Source organism: Peromyscus leucopus, chromosome 6, assembly GCF_004664715.2.
Source record: "Peromyscus leucopus breed LL Stock chromosome 6, UCI_PerLeu_2.1, whole genome shotgun sequence".
NCBI lineage: Eukaryota > Metazoa > Chordata > Mammalia > Rodentia > Cricetidae > Peromyscus > Peromyscus leucopus.
The window spans coordinates 82,463,625-82,487,133 of NC_051068.1; the positions used below are offsets into that span (position 1 = coordinate 82,463,625).

The following is a 23,509-nucleotide window of genomic DNA, read 5'->3' on the forward strand; positions in this document are numbered from 1 at the left end:
GCCGGTAATGTTCTGGGAGTCTCAGACAACCCGGACCAACAACTCAAAAGGAGGGTTGCTCCTGACTGCTGTGGCTTTTGTTCAATGGCCTTTGGTTCTTGGAGGCAGTACTGTCAGCCCAGAGCAACTTTATTTGAAATCTGCAGGGGAGAAGCCTACGCTCGGGAAGCTGTGAAAGGGTGTGAAGAAGCACCCGGCCGGGTAGGGATCCCTGCAAAGACTTTGACTTGGAGATCTCAAGACAAAGGTGGCCATCTAAAGTATCGACGTAGAGCATGGACAGGAGAATCCTAGTCAGAGCGACTAGACTCTTCTTACCAGAGACACTCCATTTCTGGGGTGAGGTGGGGGGCGCGTGTGAAACCAAAAGTTCACGCTACAATTCTATGCCTATCCGAAGTACTGCTGATATAAATGGTAGAAAAGACATCTGGAATTATGAAAGCACGAAGAAATTTATTTCACAGGGTCTCACAGAGAGAAGGGATTAGCCAAGTTGGTCCCCATCCCTGGTGACCAAGACAGGATACTCCAAAGGCATCAGGAACCAAGAGGAGAAAGGATCCTGGAGACACATAGATAAAATGCAGCCATAGAGCCGGGCAGTGGTGGCGCACGCCTTTAATCCCAGCACTCGGGAGGCAGAGGCAGGCAGATCTCTGTGAGTTCGAGGCCAGCCTGGGCTTCCAAGTGAGTTCCAGGAAAGGCACAAAGCTACACAGAGAAACCCTGTCTCGAAAAACCAAAAAAAAAAAAAAAAAAAAAAAAAAAAAATGCAGCCATAGTACTGGGAAGCAGAGGGGATTCTGGTTTACTGCTAGGGACTCCCACCAGCCTGGGTCCTCACCCCTGAGACCTGTATGATAAGCCTCAGTAATGCTAGAGTACAGGAGACCCCAAGCCCCAAAAGGCTCCCTTTAAGTGACACATAGCCTCCTGCAGCTGCCTGCTGTGACACTATCAGATGGAGTCAGGAAGTCCCAAACCCCTGCTTATCCAACCAGAATCCCTGTGAACTTGGCCTCTGAACAGGCCTCGAGGCAGTCTTTGGGGCAGCAGTGAAAGCTGGCAGTGTAGCAGCCAGGGCCAGTGTGGTTCAAGCCCAACAGCAGGTACCTGACATGGCCGGGCAGCGCCCTCATACATGAGGCATCTCCAGCCTCCTGACAGGCACGGGGAGCCCAGGCTGAGCTCTGAGGGCGAGTCCCAGCTCTTCACATCACAGCAAATGACAGGCAAGACCATCAAGTGGGTGCAGGACAGTCCCGCTAGAAGGGCACTTGCTGAAGGAAAACGGGGAGTCTCGGCTTTAAAGGGCTTGAGAGGGCAGGGACTGGGTGAGAGAGAAGAGGACCCAGGGCATTCTGGGATCAGGAAGGGGACAGGAAGAAGAAGGAAGTGCCAGGGCCACAGGAAGTTCCACTGTTCCCAGAGCCCCAGGTTTCCATCTCCGGCCCCGTCAAGGCCCTACTTATTGCCCCACGTGGCCACCTTTGTATACAGAGGCGTTCGGAGGAAGCGGCCACTCTTCATGTAGGCAGAGATCTTCTTCAGTCCCTGAGAGTTAGAAAAGGAAAAGAAAACCAATGTGGGCTTGCTCTTGGCCAGAGAGGGCAATCATCTTCCTCTTCCTCACACTGCTCCTAAGAGGCACACATCTGAGACCTGCCTGGGCTTTGTCTCCAATGCTGTACTCTCTCGGCACTCCCTCCTGCCCTCCCCAAGGGGCCCTGTCACCCCGTCTACACAGACATGCTCCTCTTGCACACATAAACTCCATATTGCCTGGGTCTGCACATTGAGTAGGAATCTATCAAGACAAAAGGGCATGATAGCAGATAACCCCTATCTCATCCAGTGCCTTGGCAAAACCAGGGTCAAAGTTTATAGATATAGATAGACCAGAAAAGAAAGCCAGGCTCTCCCTAATCATTCCCTTAAGGAGAAAGTCAAACTTCTGCACCTGGTGCTGAACCTCAACCAATCCTGTCTCTAGCCTTGATACAGGGAGCAGGCTCAATGACAGTCACCTGTGTTATTGGCCTTCTACCAGGAGAGTGAGCCCCTAGAAAAATCTCTAAAGAGTTCAGCGAAGTCCAGAGCTGTCTGTATCCAAGGGACCAAGTTCACATTTAGCCTAAAGCTGCAGCCTTCAGGTCTCCCCAGCCTCTTCATTCTCAAAGGCACCCAGTTTGGACCAAAGGATGAGAACTAGCTGAGAAAGCTCATCACTTGATAAGGAATGGGACAGGAAAATGAGTTCCAGACTTTTGAAAAACCCATGGGACTAAGGTCTCCAACCCCCAAGTTTCTAATAAATTAGGTGGTGTGGGCATCAAACAAGTAGTCTCTGGTGAATCAGGGCTCCATGGCACCCAGGTGGTACCACACACCCGTCCCAGTCTGGTGTGCCTGATGTTATCCAATACACACGGTGCCAAAGTGGGTCTAAGGACCACCTTTTCCTTTCTTACTGGGCATGGCATGTGCCTCATACAGAAATCAGAAAATACAAGCAAAACTAAGCATATGATGATGTCTCACAAAAGGAACACTTGGACACCCAAAAGGAAAAAAATCGAAGGAGTGAGAGAGGAAAGCCATGACACACATTTCAGGATAAAATTCTCTAACGGGGCCCACAAGGTCTCAGCAGAACATTCAGCACATCAAGTACAAGTATTCGTTACATCCGGGTGCTTTGCAACACCTTCCTTTGACTTGCCCTCCTAACCCAGGCAGCAGCCGCGACCTGCTGCCCAAAGAGCAGAACGTCAACAGGGACCCCAGCACAGTTCTGCTGGTGCTGACACCTTGAGCAGGTAAGTAACCCTCTACGGTTTCACATTTCCTTATCTGAGCAGTGGGGCTGATCATTCTCCACACCCTGGAGAAACGCTGTAATGATAATCTTGATCAGCAGACACAAGGTGCTGAGCACCGGTTCCGGCAGAGAGTGGGTCCTCAATGCACGCTACTTTGTCCTCACGCCATCTCCAAGCCCAAGAAAACATCAGCTGACAGCCAAGAGCAAGGAGGACCAGGGCATCACCTCAAAGCGGGCCACAAAGTCCTTCAGGTTTGGGAAGGCATCCAGGCACTTGGGTTCGAATATAAGGTGCAGGTCTAGGATATCATAAGCAAGGAAATCCACAAAAGTAATCTGCAAAAGACCAAGAATGGGGGGGGCATGAAATTCTGCCCCCTGGGAAGAATGACAACCCCAACTTCTTCTGTCTTACCTTTTCACCAACAAACCACGTCTGCTTCCCCAGGAACTGTGAGAAGAGCTTCATCGTTCCAGGCAGCTGCTCCGAGTATTCAGCCTTCAGTTTCTCCTGAAGCAAAAACAGCTGTCACCATGGAAGTTCCCTGGCACAGTGACCAGGTCCAACAGTATCGTGCATGGCCCTAAATGGTCAGGGGTGGGCAGACATCTCCACTAAGATGGAGACCGCGTCGTTGTCCAGGCTTTGATTGAATGTACCAACACTTACTTATTAGATTCCATGGTAGCTCATCCCACCCTTCAAATGCAATCAGACACTGTCCACAATGGGACATCATCATTCCTGATGCCTAAGCCTACAGGTGCCTGGAGCAGGCAGCAGGCCCTGGGTCTGATGCCAGGCAGCATCAAAGAAGTATTTGGAGGAGAAGATGAGAGTTCCATGTAATAGATGGATGAAATATACTTGAGTTTCCCCCCAGTCAACTGAGGAGTATTTGAGGCTGGCAGGCAAGGAGATAAAGTCCTTCAGGCTGCTCCTGATCTACAGATAGAAAATTTGCTGACTCGCGTGGGTGTGAAGAGAAGCACTTTGAGAGGTCGGACAGGGTTCCCTGAGTCCTGCACCTTGGACTTCTTTTTCTAATCCATTGAGGATACATGTATTTCATGGTCAGCAATGATGTGAACTACCTGGTGGAGGGCCTACGGCAGAGCGCACAGGGTGAGGACACTTGGAAACATGACTTCACCGTCTAGGAACTTAGTGTCCACTCTGGAAGTCTGTACTGTTCCCTCAGACAGGTAGGGCCTAAGTAAGAGTGTTCATTTGATAGTTCAGTGTTATGGAGACTGCTGGGGACAACCCAGAAAACATCCTGGGGGATAAGTGGCTAAGAAATTCAAAAAGTAAATAAGACCTATGCAGAACCTGGGGGAACCTGAGAGAGCTGAGTCCCGACCCAAACACTGCCTGGTCCAGCCCAGTGTGGGAGATGGATGGGACTCACAAAGTCTGGGCTGTAACAGACTCTAGCCAGCTGATTGGAGACATCCATAGCCTGGTTCTCCAAAATGTCCACACGAATCTTTTCTTCTTCCGTCTCCCCACCTGCAGCACACACAACACAGACTCATCCTCAACATCCCACCCCAGCCAAGCCAAGGAGGTTATCCCCCATGCCCCTCCCTGCAGCCAGCCCACTCACACATGTTGTTCTTGCGGGCAATGTAGCGCAGGATGGCGTTGCTCTGGGTGATCTTGTGTGACCCATCGATTAAGTAGGGCAGCTGTTTGGACAAGCAAGGACGGTCAGATGGGATCTGAGGTCCCAGCCTCACTTCCCTAAGTTAGGACAGACACGTGGCCCTGTGGCATGGCATTCAGTGTGGCTAGCATGGGAAGCCCTCCATGAACACACTGCACACTGAAAGGAGGAGTTGGGACCCAGTCCATCACAGAAATGCTGTGCAGCCACCAGGAATGGGAGCAGGAGAGCAGAAGCTCTGATCCCAACCCCCTCAGCCAGGCAAGGAGATGAGGTGAGGACATCATGCCTTCCCCAAACCTCCCCTTCCCTGCACCTACGTTGGGAAAGTCCAGGCCCAGCTTGAATTTCTCACTCAGCCATTGGCTTCTGTCATAGTCAGGAGCTACGGTTGAAAAGATGACGTAAAAAGAAATCAGCCTAGTGTCCAACACACCTGTTCTAGGAACTCAGCCCCTTCAAGCAGGGGATCTGCAACCTCACACACTTCCAGGGATGAAGAGTGCTTGGGACTGTGGGCCCGACATCTCTACGACTTAGCAAGTCTTCATGGGGAATGTGATCTAATTTCAACAGGAGTAAGGGGACCCACCCCTCCACCTCCAGGGTTCCGTGTTGAAAGATCAAGCCCACTCTCTGGAAGTTTCTGTAAGAGGCAAGATTCTAAGTCCACATGGAGGAGCCCTGTACTGCAGAGCCCTGTAATGTAGTGTAGGTCAGAAATGGGTTGCTAGGCACCAATGGACAGGGGTAGGGAAGAGTCTGACCAGAAGAATGTCATTACCATCGCCCATGGTGTATCTCTTCTCCTCATAGCTTGAGTCTGTGTATTCCAGGAGCAGGCGGATAGCGTGAGCCAGCTGCAGAGATAGGTCAGGAATGGGAACTGGGGTTTCTGTGTGACTTCGCCTCCACCAAGAGAGTACACAGACGCACACGCCAGCAAGCATGCGTGCCATAATCTGAGCTGGACAAGGGATTCCTCTAGACCTCTCCCTTCCACCGCTTCCCTCATCCTAGCCCCTCGATCCTTTCCACCCGTCAAGTGGTCGCTCACCCCACGGATGTCCCAGTAACCCAGCGTCATAGGCATGGTGCTGGTGCCAGCGGCTGAGTCCACTGTCCTCCGGGGAGAGCTGCTTTGACTTTATCCTCCTGCTCTAGGATAGCTGGGCGGAGCTGACGCCCGGTGCAGTCCTGCCCCTACTGGCTCCGCCCGGCAACACACACCGGCTCTACGGCTCTAGCCTAGGCAGTGTCACCTGCAGAAGCAAAAGTACTGAGTTCCGCCCCCAAGAGACCGGAAAGCGTAAGATGCGGTTCCGCCTGCAGTCCCACCCTCATCCTCCCGCCGACTGCGCAGAAGCAGAGCACCGGCCGAGCCGCTGTCTTTCCCAGACAGCTCGCCCTGCTGTTCTCGAAGTGTGGTAGGGTCAGACCACAAGGAAGTCCCCAAACCGAAAGTATTGATTAGGCACTTCATCCCTGTTGTCAATCAAGGCAGACTCCTGCAGGGCTCTGCCGATGACAGTTGAGGTGATGTTTCTCCACCTGGCAGAGAGCAGTCTCTGTTCAGAAGTACCTCTGAATTCAAAGAGATGATTTTTATCACAGATAAACCTCTGATTTTTAAAAAGTAGGAAAATGGAAATTTTGAATGTTCGCCCATGGTCAGGATGTCCGCTCATATTATTCAGGGAGTTAACACGAGTCACATGTCTCCTAACAAGTGTAGCAGCTTTCACTATATTGTGACCACCTGAGTGTACTTACACAGACCTAAGACTTCCTGAAATGTCGGAGGGTGCACAAGGCCAGTGCGTGAGGAGCTCAGGGTCAGCGTTCAGCGTCCAGCAAATGCAATCAAGAAAGCAATGCCTGAGATGTCTATAGGAGCTGTTCAGAGCAGGGTATACTGTTCACAACACTGGTTTGTGTGTGTGTACAAAGACTGTGTCTCGGGGGCGGGGGAAGTGGGCTCTCCTTTTGTACAGCAGGTGTCTCATACATGCGTTATGGCTTTAAAGACTCCTACAGGGTCATCAAATAGGAAGAACTTTAAATTCCATTAGAATTCTATGGGACTTTCTAAATATATAGGGTCCATCTTTAACCAAAATGTGCTAGAGTGGCAGGTGACTATACCTGAAATTCTTACTAATATTAAGAGTGTACTGTGGCAGTGCATCATGATAAAAATCTCTTTTATATTCTAAGAGACAGACTTTTGCTGGACCTCACAGCCAGAGTTAATATCACACTTAAGACTGCCATCCTGCTGTGTACTCAGCCTGTCTGTGAACCAAGCTAACACATAGCTATAATCAGGTTTTTGTTTGGTTGGTTGGCTGGTTGGGGTTTTTGCTTTTTTTGTTGCCTTTTATTTTTGTTTTTGTTGAGACAGGGACAGGATCTCTCTACATGGTCCTGGCTGTCCTGGAATTCACTCCGCAAACCAGGCTGACCTCGAACTCACAGAAATCTGCCTGCCTCTGCCTCCTGAGTGCTGGGAATTAAAGGTGTGTGCCACCATACCTGGTACTATAATCTTAAATGATGTACTTGTCTTAGCTACTTTTCTGCTGCTGAGGAAAGGCCCCATAACCAAGGCATCGATCTCATAGAAGAAAGCATCCTGCATGTTGGTTGATTGCCGTGGATAAGCCATCACTTTCCTTGCTTGTCTTCTGTGTCCCCTACCCATTATCGAGGGTAGAACTATTTCTCCAAGTCTCCCAGTGTTTTAGTCTGTGATTTTTGTTGTTTGAGCAAGGCTTGACTCTGTAGCCATGGCTGGCCAGAACTCATTCAAGGCTCAACTATGTAGCCATGGCTGGCCATGAACTCATTATGCAGACCAGGGTGCCCTCAAACTCACAGAGATCTACATTCTGCAAATTTGTGCTGTATGTATTTTGTTCCAGTCCCACTGTGGAAGTCGGCCTTTATGGAAAGGAATCTATTATTCCTCTTGGGAGTTCTCCTAAATTATCCGTGCTTGCCTCATTTTGGAAGGTTTTTGCTTATCCTTACATAAAAAACATGATTTCTTGGTAGATGATAGTTTTAATTATCTGGAACATTCCAAGGACTAGTTGGAATCAGAGTAAGTTAATATGCAGGAGACTGGTCAGCCTCATGTCACATGAGAGACAGTAGAACACAGGTAACTGCTGACCAGTGAGTGTCTTTGTTATCATAAGAGTGAGTTACTTTGTGTCTCAAGATGGACAAAAGCTCAGGGGGTTAGGTTTTTTTGGTTTTTTGTTTTTTTTTTTTTGTCTTGTTGCTTTTTAAATTTTTTATTTTTGATTATTTAATACCTCTGTGCAAGGCAGACATTATTGAGTGGAATTAAACAGTTCCTACAAAACAGGTCCAGATACCCCGAGGAAAGCAAAGAGCTGAGGCAGCCAGAGTAACTCCAATATAAATTAAAATTCTTTGGCCTTGCGGGTAGGCCTATAATGACCTCAAGAGGAGCCTAAGTTTGGCAACACTGGAGATTGGAATTGATAACGTGAGAGAAAGTGACTACCAAAGCGGCCTCTGAAGGGGAACTTTCCATCTGCAGCTTTTAGAAAAGCAGCTGTGAAGTTTTTGTCAGGGTCAGGTGAGGGTCAGCAAGTCATCAGCGGCAGAACAGGAGCAGTGACCTGGGAGAAAGGCAGGGAAGTGTTATGGTCTCTTAAGCGACAGGTGGAGGGTACAAGGAGTCAGACATAGAAGAATAACGATAGGAGAAATAATCTTTAGATTTTAGAGGGCTTCAGATGGGGAATGAAGAAGAGGCCTAATAGTTAGGAAAGAGCTTTGAATCCAAATGCTAATCTTTATCAAAGGCGGGAGCAGAAGCTGTTCACCTGTGACTCAGCATCTTCTGGAAAATTCCTAGGAATCTCATTTTAAGATTTCCATGAACGGCTGGTGTGGTGATTTGAAAGAAAATGGCCCTCAAAGGAAGTGGGACTATTAGGAGATGTGGCTTTGTTGGAGTAGATGTGGCCTTGTTGGAGGAAGTGAGTCACTGTGGAAGTGGGCTTTGAGGTCTCATCTATACTCAAGCCATGCACAATGTTTAAAACCACTTCCGATTGCCTGGAAGACGTAGGGACTCTCAGCTCCTTCTCCAGCACCATGTCTGCCTGCATGCAGTCATGGCCCACCATGGTGATGATGGGCTGCACCTCTGAACTGTAAGCTGCCACTCCAGTTACAAGTTTTCTTTTATAAGAGTTGGCATGGCCATGGTGTCTCTTCACAGCAATAGAAACCCTAAGACAGCTGGAAAGATGACTCAGCAATTAAGAACACTTAGTCCTCCTGCAGAGCACCTGTGTTCAGTTTCCAGCATCTACATCAGGTAGCTCACAACCCTCTTCCGGCCTCCACTGGCACTTTGCATGTATGTGGTACACACATACATGCATGTAAAATAATAACCAAGTCCTTAAAGAATGTTTCCAATAGCTCAGTGCTTTGGAGGGAATATGTATCCTTTGAGCTGATCAATACTAACCTGCAGATCAATACTTCGGAGTTTCGTAAAATCCTTTTCATGTGGGCTGAAGGGAAACTTTTCTCAAGCCCTTTCAGAACAGAGTTTTGAGCTGCAGATGATAGGTAGGTGGTTTGACAAGGCAATGCAGCTAGTGTCTCTTGATAACACTGATGTACTGGATGAATCCCTTGCATCCCTTGATCATCGTTCACTGGAATCCCATAGCATCTAAGGTGGGGGGGGGCTTTCAAACACATGGACCAGCATCTTACTAACTCATCAGGTCAACTCAGGCCTAGAAGGGACTGATCTGGTATTCATTAAAGCTAATAGTGATGTGTTGAGCTATGGATTTATAAGGGTGCTTTCTTTGTTCATTTAGTTTTACAATTCTACAAGGTCTTTCTATTTTTCCTGAGAATTATGGATGATGAGGACAGTAAGCTTTCGGGGAAAATACAAACTTTACAGAGTACCTTAATGACAACTTTAGATGCGTGTTATTACTTGAGAGAGAAATGGAAATTCCAGGTTGCAGAACAAAAGCCAAGCAAAAATTCTTTTTGGCCACAGTTAAAGATTTACAAGGAAGGAAAAGCACGTTCATAATCTACTGCAGAAGGCAGTCACATTGAAATCCATGTAGAGGCTAGAAGAGTCCTCAAGGACTTGGTTCTTTTTATTAGCAGCACACTGCTGTCAGGAAGACATGTTTTTAAAACCTCTCAAAGTTTCCCATTTTTCTGCTTTTTTTTTTTTTGAGTCACTTATCTGTGATAATTAGAAGCTAACTCTTCAAATTCCTCCAAAGTTTGTTTTGCCATGTGATTATAATCTTTGTTACTGCTGCTGTGTTTAGCTCACTGTGCTCCTAAAGCGCTACTCTGAAGTTCTAGGTCCCATGCTTAACAAATATTCCCTTTGTGTTGCAGCCAATGTCTCCTTGCTGTTTCTCAGGGGTTTTTATTGTTGCTGCTATGGTTTGGTTTGGTTTTGGTCTTAGGGGTTTGGTTTTGTTAAGACTGTCTCATGCCATAGCCCAGATTGTTCTGGAACTCACTTGTTGAAACAGTTGCTGTAGGATAATGTTCTTGTACACTGTGAAGATTTGTCACTCAAATTGGTTTGATAAAACGCTGATTGGCCAGTAGCCAGACAGGAAGCATAGGTAGGGTGACCAGACTAGAAGAATTCCGGGAAGAGGAAGGGCAGAGTCAGGAGTCACAAGCCAGATGCAGAGGAAGCAAAATGAGAATGTTGTATTGAGAAAAGGTACCAAGCCACATGGCCAAACATAGATAAGAATTATGGGTTAATTTAAGTATAAGAGCTAGTTAGTAATAAGCCTGAGCTACCAGCTGAGCATTTATAAGTAATATTAAGCCTTGGAGTCAATTATTTAAGAAGTGGCTGCCAGGTATTTGGGAACAGGTAGGTAGGAAAGAAACTTCCATCTACATATAATCTCACACTACACCCAGACTGTCCCAGAACTCATGATGAAGCAGGAGCTGACCTTGACCTCCTGAGAGCTGGAATACAAGGTATGAGTCCACCACAGCTGGCTTAAAAGGTTTGTTTTAATCTGTTGTTTCAGTTTTATAATTTTTGCCAAGGCCAGAAAACTATCCATTTCTAATGCATTCAAAGTTGACAGAACCTCACCCCTAAAGGAAAAATTACCTGCTGTGAACATGAATGCTTTTCCAGCTAGAAGAGTCAGGTAAGGACAGTTATTTCAGACACCAGAAGTGATTTCATTCCTAATGTAGTCTATGTTTTAAGAGCAAATTTAGGTCTATGGTAACACTTTTTTTTTTTTTTTTGGTTTTTCGAGACAGTGTTTCTCTTGTGTAGCTTTGTGCCTTTCCTGGAACTCACTTGGTAGCCCATGCTGGCCTCAAACTCACGGAGATCCGCCTGCCTCTGCCTCCCGAGTGCTGGGATTAAAGGCGTGCGCCACCACCGCCCGGCTGGTAACACTTTTAAAGATTTTAAAAATTATATACGTCTGTGTATGGATATCTGAACATGAGTGCAAGTGCCCTTGGAGGCCAGAAGCATCCAATTCCCTGTAGCTGGAGTTACAGAAGGTTGTGAGCCACCCAGTGTGGGTTCTGGGAACTGAACTTGGGTCCTCTGCAAGAGCAGTGCCTGCTCTTAAAAAAAAAAATTTATTTATTCTTATTTTAGGTACTGGTGTTTTGCCTGCATGTATGTCTGTGTGAGGGTGTCAGATCTTGGAGTTACAGACATGTTAGCTGCCATGTGGGTGCTGGAATTTGAACCCAGGACCACTGGAAGTCAGTGCTCTTAACTGCTGAGCCATCTCTCCAGCCCCCAGTGCCTGCTCTTAACCCCTAATCCATCTCTCCAGCCTCTGTCATAACATTTTAAAATATAAGAAAATAAAGTCAGGCCAGAGCATTCTAGGTGACTTTTTAATAATAATAATAATAATAATAATAATAATAATAATAATAATAATAATAATAGTAATAATAAAAAGATTTAAGAGTGAAAGAAAAGCATAGAGAATTAACAGAACAATCCCATGGGGGTGGGGGGGAAGCCAGATCCTAAACCTTTAGCTACATTTGTGACAGATTATAGTTGATTTTCACACGTAGACAAACAAACAAACAAAAAACCCAAATTTTTGATATAGCAAAGCTTACTTTCTTTGCGTTTCAGACAGGGTCTCCGTAGGTAGCCCAGGCTGGCCTCTCATCTCCCTCTTTCTGCCTTTGCCTCTCAAGTGCTAGACTTACACAGTGTGCCACCACGCCCAGCTTAAAGCTTTACATAAGTTTTTAAGCACATGGTGTAGTTCTGTTAACTGTAAGCACAATGTCCTACAACACATATATACAGTGTATTCCCCTTGAGTGGCTGGGGGGATGTGCCGTTCAATGCAGCTGACATTTTCTGCTCCATTAGCCTCAGGCAGATGCCATTTTTGGACTACTCTATATTTGCACAAGCTTGCCTTTGTTAGATGTCTCCGCTAAGTGGAATTATGCAATATTTGTTTCCCTGTGGATGGTTAGTTTCACTTCCCTGATTTATCCATGTTGTTGTATGTTGCAGAATTTCTTTCTTTCTTTCTTTCCTTCTTTCTTTTTTTTTTAGAATTTCTTTCTTTATTAAGGCTAAGTAATATCAATACGTTTTCTTAATCCGCCAACCCACTGATGAGCATTTAGGTTGTTTGCATGCATTGGCTGTGGTTGGTTGTGCTGCAGTAAACAGAGGAATGGCAAGCTCTCTTTGAGATGTTGATTTCAGTTGCGGGGAGCTTGTGTCACTGGATGTGGAATATTGGGATCATGTGGTAGTTTCTTTTTAACTACCTCCATGCTGTTTTTCCATAGTGGTTTCACCATTTCTATTCCTGCCAACAGTATGTAAACATTCCAATTTCTGTACTTGTTATTGGGGATGGTAGCTACTCTTGCTGGCTGTGAAATGATAACTCACTGTGGTTTTGATTCCCATTCCCTCATGGTTAGTAATGTTGAGAGTCTTTCAACATACCTGGTAGCCATTTGCCTGTCTTCTTTGGAGAAATGTCTATTCCGGGCCTTTGCAAAGATGGTTCAACAAATGCAAATCAATCAGTTGGACATGTCATGTTAACAGAATGAAAGATTAAAAAAAACCCACGTATCATTTTAATAGATATAGAAATAGCATCTTGTAAAATTCAACCACTCTTGTTGGAACATGGTCAAAAGAATGACGTACGGTGAACAATGCCTTGGGGAACTGTGAGAGAGGCTCCAGGAAAAAAGGCAGAGGGCCTTTTTACCTCAGGTGCATTTTGTTCCCTGGATTGTTCTTGGATGTGGTTTTGTGCCTCCCGTGTTAAACATTTGCATTGGATTTACAAGGCATGTTTATTCTTGTTGGATGTCGGAACGTAGCTATAGAACCCAGTCTGGTGGAAGGACATGCTGAGTGCTGTCCCCAGTGTGCCCTGAATGTGCATACGGCCTCTGCCTTGCTCTCCTGCTTTCCCAGATGTAGTCTGTCGTATGCGGCAGGCAATTGTGTTTAAACTGGTCTATCCTGAGAAGTTCTGGGGAAAGACTACTCTGTCAATATTTAATATGTGCTTACTGATGTTTATTTACATGTTTTTCTGAACTCAAACAACCTTCCTTGGATCATCACTTTCTTTGTTACATTCATGTATAAAAGTACACTAAAACTCAAGTAAAGTTGTCTTCAGCATTAAACTGTAGTCCGCCCCATTCTTTCAGGTCCTCAGATCCCAGGTCTCGCAGACACAGGGAGACTCTACATAGGTCGGTGACATTTGACAACTCTCATGATTAAAAAGTACTCAAAAGCTACATAACAGAAGTTTTTAAGATTTTTATACTCATAAGTCAACTAGATATGTCAACATAATAAAAGCATGTGTAAGAAACCTACATCATAATTAGCTGTAACACCTGGGACTTTTTTTCCTCAAAGATTATATGTATGGGTGTTTTGCCTGAATGTGTGTCTGTGCACACCATGTTCTTGGTGCCCAAGAAGGTCAACAGAGGGCACTAGATCCCCTGGAACTGGAGTTATGGGCAGTTGTGAGCTGCCATGTGGGTGCTGGGAATCAAACCTGGGTCTTTTTGCAAGAGCAGCCACTGCTCTTAATCACTGAGCCACCTCTCCAGCCTCTTCCTCAAATCACACACAGACAAACAATGACAGCTCTCGTAGTTTCTGTGCAACACAGCACTAGAAGTCTTGGCACAGCCATCAGGCAAGCAAAAGAAATAAAGGCACCCACATTGCAAAGAAAGAAGGAAATTGACCTTGATTTGTAAATTTCATAATCCTATACATAGGAAACCTTGGCATGCACCAAGGTTTCAGTGGTAGAACACTTTCCTAGCGTGTGGAAGGCCCTGAGTTCAATCCCTAACACCATTAAAAATGAATACTTAGGGGCTGGAGAAATTGCTCAGCAGCTGAGAGCATATACGGCCCTCGCAGATGACCAAGTTTGGTCCCCAGCACCTGTGCTGGATGGCTCACTACCCCCGTGAGTGCTTCCAACCCCAGCCCCAAAAGACCCAATGCCCTCTTCTGGCTTCCTGCTCTCACATCACATACCCACAGACAGGTACATATACTTTTAAAATTAGACAAAAACTTTGAACCAGTTTAAAGCACGTGCTGCTCTTCCAGAGGACCTGAGTTTGATTCCCAGCACCCACATCAAGTGCATCACAGTCATTTTTCTTCTTTCTTTGCAGTGTGGGTGCCTTTAAATTCCAGCCCCCGAGGAATCTGACACCTCTGGCCTCTGTAGATACCGGCACTCATGCGTAGACACACACAAAGAGACACATAACTAACTGTAGAGCACTATTTGTAGAAAGACCTATCTCCATCATCCTCTGCTTACAGTCAAAAAAATAAATAAACCAGAACCTTCTTCCATCCACAAAAGTCAACCCACACTGGACTCAGGCTTGGTATTTGAGACCTGATTCTATAGAACCCTTAGAAGAAACCACTTTGGGACTTTGGTCTAAGCCAGACGTCTTGGAGATGGCACCAAAAGCACAGACGGCAGAAGAAAACATAGACAAGAGGGTCACACCAGGCTGCAACGCTTCTGCAAATCACAGGACGTAATCAAGAAAGTGGGAAAAAACACTTGTGAATTCCGCACCTAATGAAGGGTTGATACCTAAAGTAGACAAGGGACCCCCACTTCTCAGCAAGAAAACATGCTCCAAAGCTTTGAACTATACATTTAAAATATAATTGCTTTATTGGCTATGCTAAATAATATATTATTTAAATGTATACAAGTTTATACATCGTATAATGTTGAAATCATGTTAAACAGGGGTTAGAGAGATGGATCAGTGGTTAAGAGCACTGGCTGCTCTTCCAGAGGATCTGGGTTCAATTCCCAGCACCCACATGGCAGCTCATATCTGTCTGTAACTCAGTTCCAAGGCTTCTGACACCCTCATACAGAAATACATGCAGATAAAACACCAATGAACATAAAATAAAATATAATAATAATAAATCATGTTAAACATGTCATACTTAATTATTTTTAATAGTTAAAAATGCAGAATCTTTCCTTCCAATTTCCTGCAGAACACATGGCATTCTTGTTTATCATAGTTAGCCTCCTGTGCCATAACACACTAAGGTTTCTTTTAACTATAAGCTATCTTTCTATAAGTACATGTCTCACATTTTCTAAACCTTCTGATAAAAATAAAACACACACATGTGCTGTGGATATCTGTATGCTGTGAATGTGTTGCTCTGATTGGTTAATAAATAAAGTGCTGATTGGCCAGTAGCCAGGCAGAAAGTATAGGAGGGACAAAGAGAGAGGAGAATTCTGGGAACAGGAAGGCTAAGTCAGGAGACGCTGCCAGCCGCCACCGCCACCATGAGAAGCAAAATTCAAAGGCAGTACTGGGAAAAGGTACCAAGCCACATGGCTAAACATAAATAAAAATTATAGGTTAATTTAAGTGTAAGAGCTAGTTAGTAATAAGCTTAAGCTAATGGACATGCAGTTTATAAATAATAAGCCTCTGTGTGTTTACTTGGGTCTGAGTGGCTGTGGGACTGGTGGGTGAGAGAGATTTGTCCTGACCACTGGCAGGCTGGGACACAGGAAAATTTCAGCTACACACATGCATTTTCATCTCTAAAAGTAATTGCATATTTTGTTATTCCACTGAATAAGGACAGATTAAAAATATGTTTCATAACCAATTTTTTGGCTTTCCCCCTACTCTTAAAAAAAATATTTCATTTGCCTGGAATCAGAAGCTCATGTCTGTCCCTAAATGGTGATTGTCTTAGTTAGGGTTTTTTATTGCTGTGAAGAGACACCATGACCATGACAACTCTTATAAATGAAACATTTAATTGAGGTAGCTCGATTACAGTTTCAGAGGTTCAGTCCATTATCATCATTCCAGGAAGTGGTGCTAGAGGAACAGCTGAGAGTCCTACATTTTACAAGCAGCAGGAGTCAACTGACATCCTGGGCAGTGTCCTGAGCATAGAAAAATCTCAAAGCCCTCCGCCACAGTGACACACTTCCTCCAACCAGGCCACATCTCCTAATAGTGCCACTTGCTGTAAGATTATGGGGGCCAACTACATTCAAACTAGCACAGTCAGCCGGGCGGTGGTGGCGCACGCCTTTAATCCCAGCACTCGGGAGGCAGAGTTCAAGGCCAGCCTGGTCTACAGAGTGAGTTCCAGGAAAGGCGCAAAGCTACACAGAGAAACCCTGTCTCGAAAAACCAAAAAAAAAAAAAAAAAAAAACTACCACAGTCTATTCCCTGGTCCCTAAAAGCTTGTAGCAATACCATAATGCAAAATGTGTTTAGTCCAGCTTCAAAACGCCATAATCTATCGAAGTATCAACAATGTTTAAAAGTCCAAAGTTCAAAGTCTCTTCTGAGATTCATGCAATCTCTTAACTATAATCCTTTATAAATTCAAAATAAAAAAATAAACAGATCACATACTTCCAACATACAATGGCACAGGATATACATTACTATTCCAAAAGGTAGGGAAGGGAGCAAAGTGAGGAAATACTGGACCAAAGCAAGACCAAAAAACAGCTGGGCAAACTCCAAACTCTGCATCTCCATGTCTGATGTCAGAACGCTCTCCACATCTTCAAGTCTGTTCAGCTTTAGTGACTGTGACACACTTCTTTCTCTTGGACTGGTTCCACTCTCTGTTAGCAGCTCTCCTCAGCAGGTATCTCATGACTCTGGCATCTCTCATATCTTGGGTTCTCCAAGGCAATCCAGCCTTCAACTTTACAGCTTCACGCAACGGTCTCTCTGAAAGGATAAACAGCGCTGGTGGGTCAGCGGGCGTGGTGGAAAAGTCAGGGGCCAAAGCTACCAGAGTTAGAAAGAGCTTTATTAGAAAGAAACCAGGCCTGGAGAGACAGAAAGATGGCGGGAACGGAGCAGAGAGGAAACAGAAAGAGGAGCGCAGAGAGAGAGAGTGTGGGGGTCCCTTCGTGTGGCCTTTTAAGGCAGGGACGCAGTCACCCACTGATGATGTAAGGTGCCAGGCAAGACCCCAAGCTGTGCATGTACAGAATCCTAACACTCTCTACCAGTGCTCCATTCAGGGACACCCCTGACACATGCCAGGCCTCAGTGACTTTATACCATAACTCCTTTCTTCTACCTTTAACTCTAAACCCAGAACCACATGGCCAAAGCTGCCACGTTCTCCTGCTTGCTAGGGTGGAAACAGCCCCCTTGTTGAATTACATTTTCACCAGCTTTCTGTTTTCCTTCACTGCCCAAGCTTGGCTGTCCTGAAACTCTAGGCCAGGCTGGCCTCAAACTCAGAGATTTACCATCCTCCGCCTTCCCAGTGCTAGGATTTAAGGTGTGCCTACCACACCCAGCTCTAAACTTTTCTTTAGTTCCTTCTCACAAATTGGAAACTTAGCTGGTGGGATCTTGCCCTGGGGTCACCGCTCCCTTTATTCCATTTCTTAATCCAGTTATCTCCTTGAACATAGGATTTCGCTCTTTCCCACTTCCTGGTACTCTTTTTTTCCCCTCAAAATTTTCATTTTGTAATTTACCTTGCTCTGCTTGATCCTTTTCATTATAAATCTTCATTAGAGTTACCACTAAAAACCACACAATAGAGTCTGTACTAGGCTGTTTTGAGATTTCCTCTACCAACAGAATTAATCCAAAATTTAGCCTCAGGCAGACTCTTTGGACAATGGCAAAAGGCAGCCACTTTCTTCACCAAAGTATTACAAGAACAATCAATAGCCAACATACTAATAATCTCTTCTGAAACCTCTTGAGTGAGTTCCCCATAGTTCAAATAACTTTTAACTCTACTGTCTTTCATGTTCCTACTAGTATGGCCCATTAAGCATTAAAGCATTCCACAGCTTTCCAAACCTGAAGTACCAAAGTTCAAATTCCTATCACAGCAATACCCCAGTTCCTGGTACCAACTTCTGTCCTCGGGTTTTTTGTTGCTGTGAAGAGACACCATGACCACAGCAACTCTTATAAAGGAAACATTTCATTGAGGTGGCTCGCTTACAGTTTCTGAGGTCTAGTCCCTCTTTATCATGGTGGAGAGTGGTGCTGGAGGAATAACTAAGAGTCCTACAGCTTGCAGGCAACAGGAAGTGGACTGAGACACTGGGTGGTATCCTGAGCATAGGAAACCTCAAAGCCCACCCCCACAGTGACACACTTCCTCCAACAAGGTCACACCTCCTAATAGTGCCACTCCCCATGGAATTATGGGGGCCAACTACATTCAAACCCCAACAGAGGTCGTTCATCTTTGACTAAATCCCACACAGGCCAAGTCACACACAGCCAGTGAGCTCGTTTTCTAGTTCCTCCCACCTAAAACTTCACCCCTTCCCGCCTGACACCTGCTCCCTGCATGTTTTCCCCCAGGGATACCAGATTCTTGTGTCTACCTAACAGCAACGCAGGCTGCATTCCTAAACGACAGACTCCCAAATGTTGTAATCCTATCTGTCGAAATCCCAAAAGATTAAAATTTCTAATTTGAAAAATCACAACATCAAAAGATTAAAATCCCTAATGTGAAAATCCTGAAAACTGAAAACCACAACTCTCACTGAAAAATAAACGGTTGCATAAGACAAGCTTTAAAAAGCCAGACTGCGTGAAGAGAATTAGCATGTTCTGTGATTTGTGGGCTGTTTGCATCTGGCTGAGCGGAAGGAAGATCTAAGAGTGTGATGAAGCATTTTCAGGGCTTGCCTAGGTGTTGCCAGAGAGGATTATGTTGGGAGTTTGAGTGGACAAGCCCGGGAAGACACGCCTCGGTGTGGTACTGTTACCGGACCTGGTAGGGTCAAAGCCTGGGATCTGGCAGTCCTAACAAGGTGGGCTGGGCCGTCTGTCCCCAACACACCAATTAAAGAGACAAGTGCTATTGAAAAGCAGAGAAAGGAGATTTGTTCAACATGGCCACATTGGAAAGAACAAATAACAAGGTCAGGTGACGCTCAAGTTGGTCTTTGGGGTACTGATGTGAGGGTTTGATCCCACCCAGCACTCACGCAATTTCTTGGCTCTGGTCTGTCTTGCCTGGAGGTCTGACAAGTGTCAGACTGTGTGAAATCTCTTCGTGGGAGGCAAGTTCCTTCTCTGGCTGGCACGAGGACTTCAACCTTTCCCTTCCTTCAGTGTGGGGTTCCTGGGAAATCTTTTCATGTTTTGAAGCCTTTGTTTCAATAGTGGTCGTACAAGCAAATGCCTCTCTTCTCAACAGCTTCTTCTGCCAGGACCCTAACAACACCGCCCAGGCTGCCCAGCTACAGAAAACAAACACAGAAAGCTAACTTGTCTCTGAGAGTTGAGAGTAAGCTTCCTGCTGCGGCCTTCGACACCAGCACTACAGGTGCCCGGGCCTTTGGATCCTGCACCTGTGCCAGCAATTCCCAAATTCTCCGACTTTTTTAGCGAGTGGCCCTTCGCCCTACCTGTCAGCACTAGTTTTTACCATTTGCCACATGGCTCAAGTTCACATCATTCCAAGTCCAGGAAGTGTAGACTATGCAAAGACCTCCGTCATGCTAATTCCCTGCAGACTGCTCCTCTTCTGCAAAGCTTATTCTTTGGAAGTTCGGTATCATCACACTGACTCACTGGTTTTGTGTGTGAGCACTGCCCGTGCCTGTAAAAATGGTGAAACATCTTGGTAAGTGAAGACATGCTTCTTGCTCATCTGCGTTTGTGGAAGACAAAGTTTTTAAGGGTTCCGCCTCTTTGACGGAGTGCTTACGCTGTGGTGACTTGCTGAGATTTCTTTTTGTTCTGGATTTGCAGTATTGGGGATGAACGCAGAGCCTCCCACATGCAAAGAGTACCCCTAAGCTATACTCGCCCACCCCATGTTATGATCAAAAAGGACAGAGATGTTAGACCACAGACCCTCTAGCTGCCTCCTCTCTGTCTCACAAATGAGGCCTTGCCTCCTCTGCCGCTCTGCTCTCTATCTCCTGTGGATGTAAAGGGAACTCTGAGGCAAATAGTCTGTATCTGATGTCCCGACCCCCAAAACTGGCTTTGACTTGTGGCCAGACTCCCCACCCCTGGGGAAAATTCTAAAAGTAAGGCATTTCCCTCTTAGCTTTCTAGTCTCTTGCTTTCATGTCTGATCTCCCTCCATCTCTCCTTCTCTCTCCTAAGTCTGTGTTGTACGTGGCTCCTTCTTCTCCAACTCTTCTTTTTCTTAATGAAGCCCTTCTCCAGGTTTCAAGCGGAGTCTCTTGTATTAGTTACTTTTTGTGGCTGTGGTAAAATACCATGACCAATAAGCCTCTTGTGGGTGAGTTGATTTGGGTATTTGGTTCCAGAGAGAAATTCTGGGATGGCCGAGGAGCCAAGCTGCAGGAAGCAGAGAGAGCACACCCTTCAACAGGAGAGGAAAGCAAACGCAATGTGAAACCCAGCTTTAAACACAAAACCCGCCCCTAGTGACCGGCTGGCTTCTTCCGCAGGGTTCCACCCCCTGCAGGAAGCATAACCTTCCCAAATAGCGCCCCCAAGTGGAGGACACCTAGTGTCCAAATACGTGAGCCTCTGGGGAACATTCGCTCAGCCACCACGCCTCCTCATTTATATGTATATATGTGTATCTGTGCATGTGTGTGCCCACAGAGGTCAGAGGTATGTTGTTAGATCCCCTGAAGCTGGAGTTACAGTTATGAGCCATAATGTGGGTGTTGGGAAACGAACTCAGGTCATCTGGAAGAACAGCAAATGCTCTTAACTGCTGGACCATCTCTCCAGTTCTCCCACTCTGGTTTTTCCACACCACCCAAGCCTGATGACCTGAATTTGAGCCCAGAACCCACATGAAAATAGAAAGGGAAAGCTGACTTCATAAAGTTGTCTTCTGACTTTCACATATGTGCTGAGGCATGTTGCGTGCCCACATACACACAACATAATCGATGGATTTAAAAAAAAAAAAAAGACTTTATGGGCTGGAGAGATGGCTCAGCAGTTAAGACCACTGGCTGCTCTTCCAGAGATTCCGAGTTCAATTCCCACTACCAACATGGCAGCTCATGACTGTCTGTAACTCCAAGATCTGGCACCCTCACACAGACATACATGCAGGCAAAACACCAATGCACATAAAATTAAAAAAAAATGTTTTAGAGATGTCATTAAAGTATTTTAGATGACTACAGTTATAAAGCTGGATATACTCAATTCCCAACCATAGTGATATGTATTTATACATTTTTGCTTCTCAGTTTTATTTTGTGAAAATAGTTGATCCACTCACAACAGTTACACCCACCAGACTGATGTTAGTAAATCTCAGTGTTTACAGTTATGAAGACATTCATGTTATTACTATTGACTTTGCTGTGATGTGGCTTTTAAAGTGCTCTGTTTTGATTTCATTGTGTTCCTCAGGCAGTTTCTAAGGCAGGAGAATAGTGAGTTTGAGGCCAACCTACAATACACAGTGAGTTCCAGGTATCTTGGGCTATATATGGAACCATTTTCTCAAGAAAGAAAGAAAAAGAATGGGGCTGGAGAGATGTCTCAGAGGTCAAGATGTACCACTTGCTGCTGATGGAGAGCAAACGATGTCCTGAGTGCATGTCTGTTATTAACAAAAGGGCCCCAGTACCTCAGACCCGTGGGAGTTGGCAAGCCTTCCTGTCCTTGAGTGAATGTTGATGGTTTATTCAGAGAGCAGTTTATGCAACTTCCTCCTAAATGGTTACAGCCTGAGACTCCCTACAGAGACCTGCCACAGGGACTAGCTAACCCCAGACCTGCCGGTTCAAGACGTTAAACAGAGAAACCCTGACATCTCAAGATTAACCTGCTGATTATCAGTAGACCCGGCTGCAAATTGAAGTACTAGTTTGCTGTAGAGACTTAAAGTCCCACAAGTCTTCTGGCTACAATTCCTATAGTGCCCCCTGGTGTTCGAATGTGCAACTACGAAGACGTGGCCCTGAGGTTGCTTTAGCCCATTATAGGGAAGAACACGGCACAGCCACACAGCCACAGCTACCTAAAGGGAAAGATATTTTCCTTAAGATGCCATCAGATCCGCGAGCTATCAGGCCTATATCCCACCTTTTCCTGATGCCCACAAAGATGGCATAGAATGAAGAACAGCCATAGGTTTGCACATAACACAAAGGCCCAGCAAGGAGCATGGGGGCAGACTGTGACGAAGGAGAGAGAAACACCAGGGTTCCCTGCAGTGGGGTCCCTGGGGATTCTTGGTGTGAATATGCAAAGCATGGCCATATCGCTAACACCTCCAACTCCACAAATACTGAGCTTCTGTTTGGTGACAGGACTGGGTGGTGTGGGAGCAGGGGGATGGCCGGACCATCAGCTGATGTAGAAGACTGTCTGCAGCTTCCATATCCAATCAGGTGGCAACCTCAGGCACAAGGAGCCAGTGGTGGGGTGGGGGTGGGGTTGATATGGTCAAGATATATTGCATTCATATATATATAAACTGTCAAAGAATAAATTTTTAAAAAAATTTTAAGAACCAGAGGTATCAATGATAACTCAGCCGCACCTGGCAGAGCCTCAGGGACCCCAGGTCCAGGCCACCACAAGAATAAAACAGGCTATCATCTCACAAAAATCCCTCGGCCATCAGCATGGAAAGGCTGTGTCAGCCCATGGGAGGAGGCCCTTCCGGATGCACAGAGGCACTGAACCGCAGGGTAGCAAGCATGTCTCTGACCAGGGCCACATTGATAGGGAAGTGATGCAGACAACGCGCGCTTTTCAAAACTGTGGCTTCAACTCCCTGCTCCCTAAACCAGTCCCGGCTGACATGTTCACAAACGCTGTGCTTGGTAGTCTGAGTCTTCACTGCAGGCGGCTCAGTGGTTGACTTAGCAACTCCAGGATGGGTCATCTCTGGACGCCCAGCTGAGATCTGGTCTGTGAGGCCTCGTCCCCCAGGACCCCCTGAACACCTGAATTTGATCTCCTCACCCACTGTGGCCTCGGCTAAGGTATCCACACAACCTGGGCCCTCCACAAGGCCGGCCAGCGCCCTTCTCCTCTCCTGTACCCTCCTCCCCACGCCCATCCCCACCAGAGCTTTTGACTCCAAGATCTGAGAGGACGGCTACGGAGCAGCTAGCTGCAGAAAAGCCATCTCCCGGACCTTCTCGGGAGACAGGATTGTCTGGTGACGAAATGAGCTGAGTAAAGGCAAAGGGACCCGAAGGCAGCTCAAAGCCCCACACCAAGAGGACGAAGACATCAGTGGTAAAACTTCAAAGAAGAGACCAGAGAAGCAGGCCTCCAGTCAGGGGACCAGGGAGACAGGGGGATGAAGCAGAGAAGTAAAGGAAGTAGGAGAGTGTGTGTGTGTGTACGTGTGCGTGTGCGTGTGCGTGTGCGCACGCGCGTTTGTATCACACAGAAGACCACTTCTGGTGTTGT

The 23,509-nt window shown here is 46.1% G+C and overlaps 1 protein-coding gene across 1 annotated transcript; it reads right to left on the bottom strand.

Annotated features, from left to right (window-relative positions):
- Positions 1–737: 737 nt before the first annotated feature.
- LOC114699996 (glutathione S-transferase Mu 1) lies at positions 738–5,787 on the bottom strand. The gene is made up of 8 exons (XM_028879411.2): positions 5,555–5,787; positions 5,282–5,357; positions 4,818–4,882; positions 4,438–4,519; positions 4,240–4,340; positions 3,243–3,338; positions 3,053–3,163; positions 738–1,557 (listed from the first exon to the last, which is right to left on the bottom strand). The coding sequence occupies exons 1-8, from the start codon at positions 5,588–5,590 to the stop codon at positions 1,468–1,470; spliced, it is 657 nt and encodes a 218-aa protein (XP_028735244.1). The 5' UTR covers positions 5,591–5,787; the 3' UTR covers positions 738–1,467.
- Between the last annotated feature and the right edge of the window lie 17,722 nt (positions 5,788–23,509).

Bases quoted from the DNA above. Each gene is read 5' to 3' on its own strand.
- LOC114699996 (XM_028879411.2), bottom strand. From the start codon at position 5,590: ATGCCTATGACGCTGGGTTACTGGGACATCCGTGGG. The intron at 4,883-5,281 runs GTAATGACATTC...TTTCAACCGTAG, and splicing joins GAGATACACCATGGGCGATG to CTCCTGACTATGACAGAAGC. The intron at 3,164-3,242 runs GTAAGACAGAAG...GGTCTTTTGCAG, and splicing joins CGTGGTTTGTTGGTGAAAAG to ATTACTTTTGTGGATTTCCT.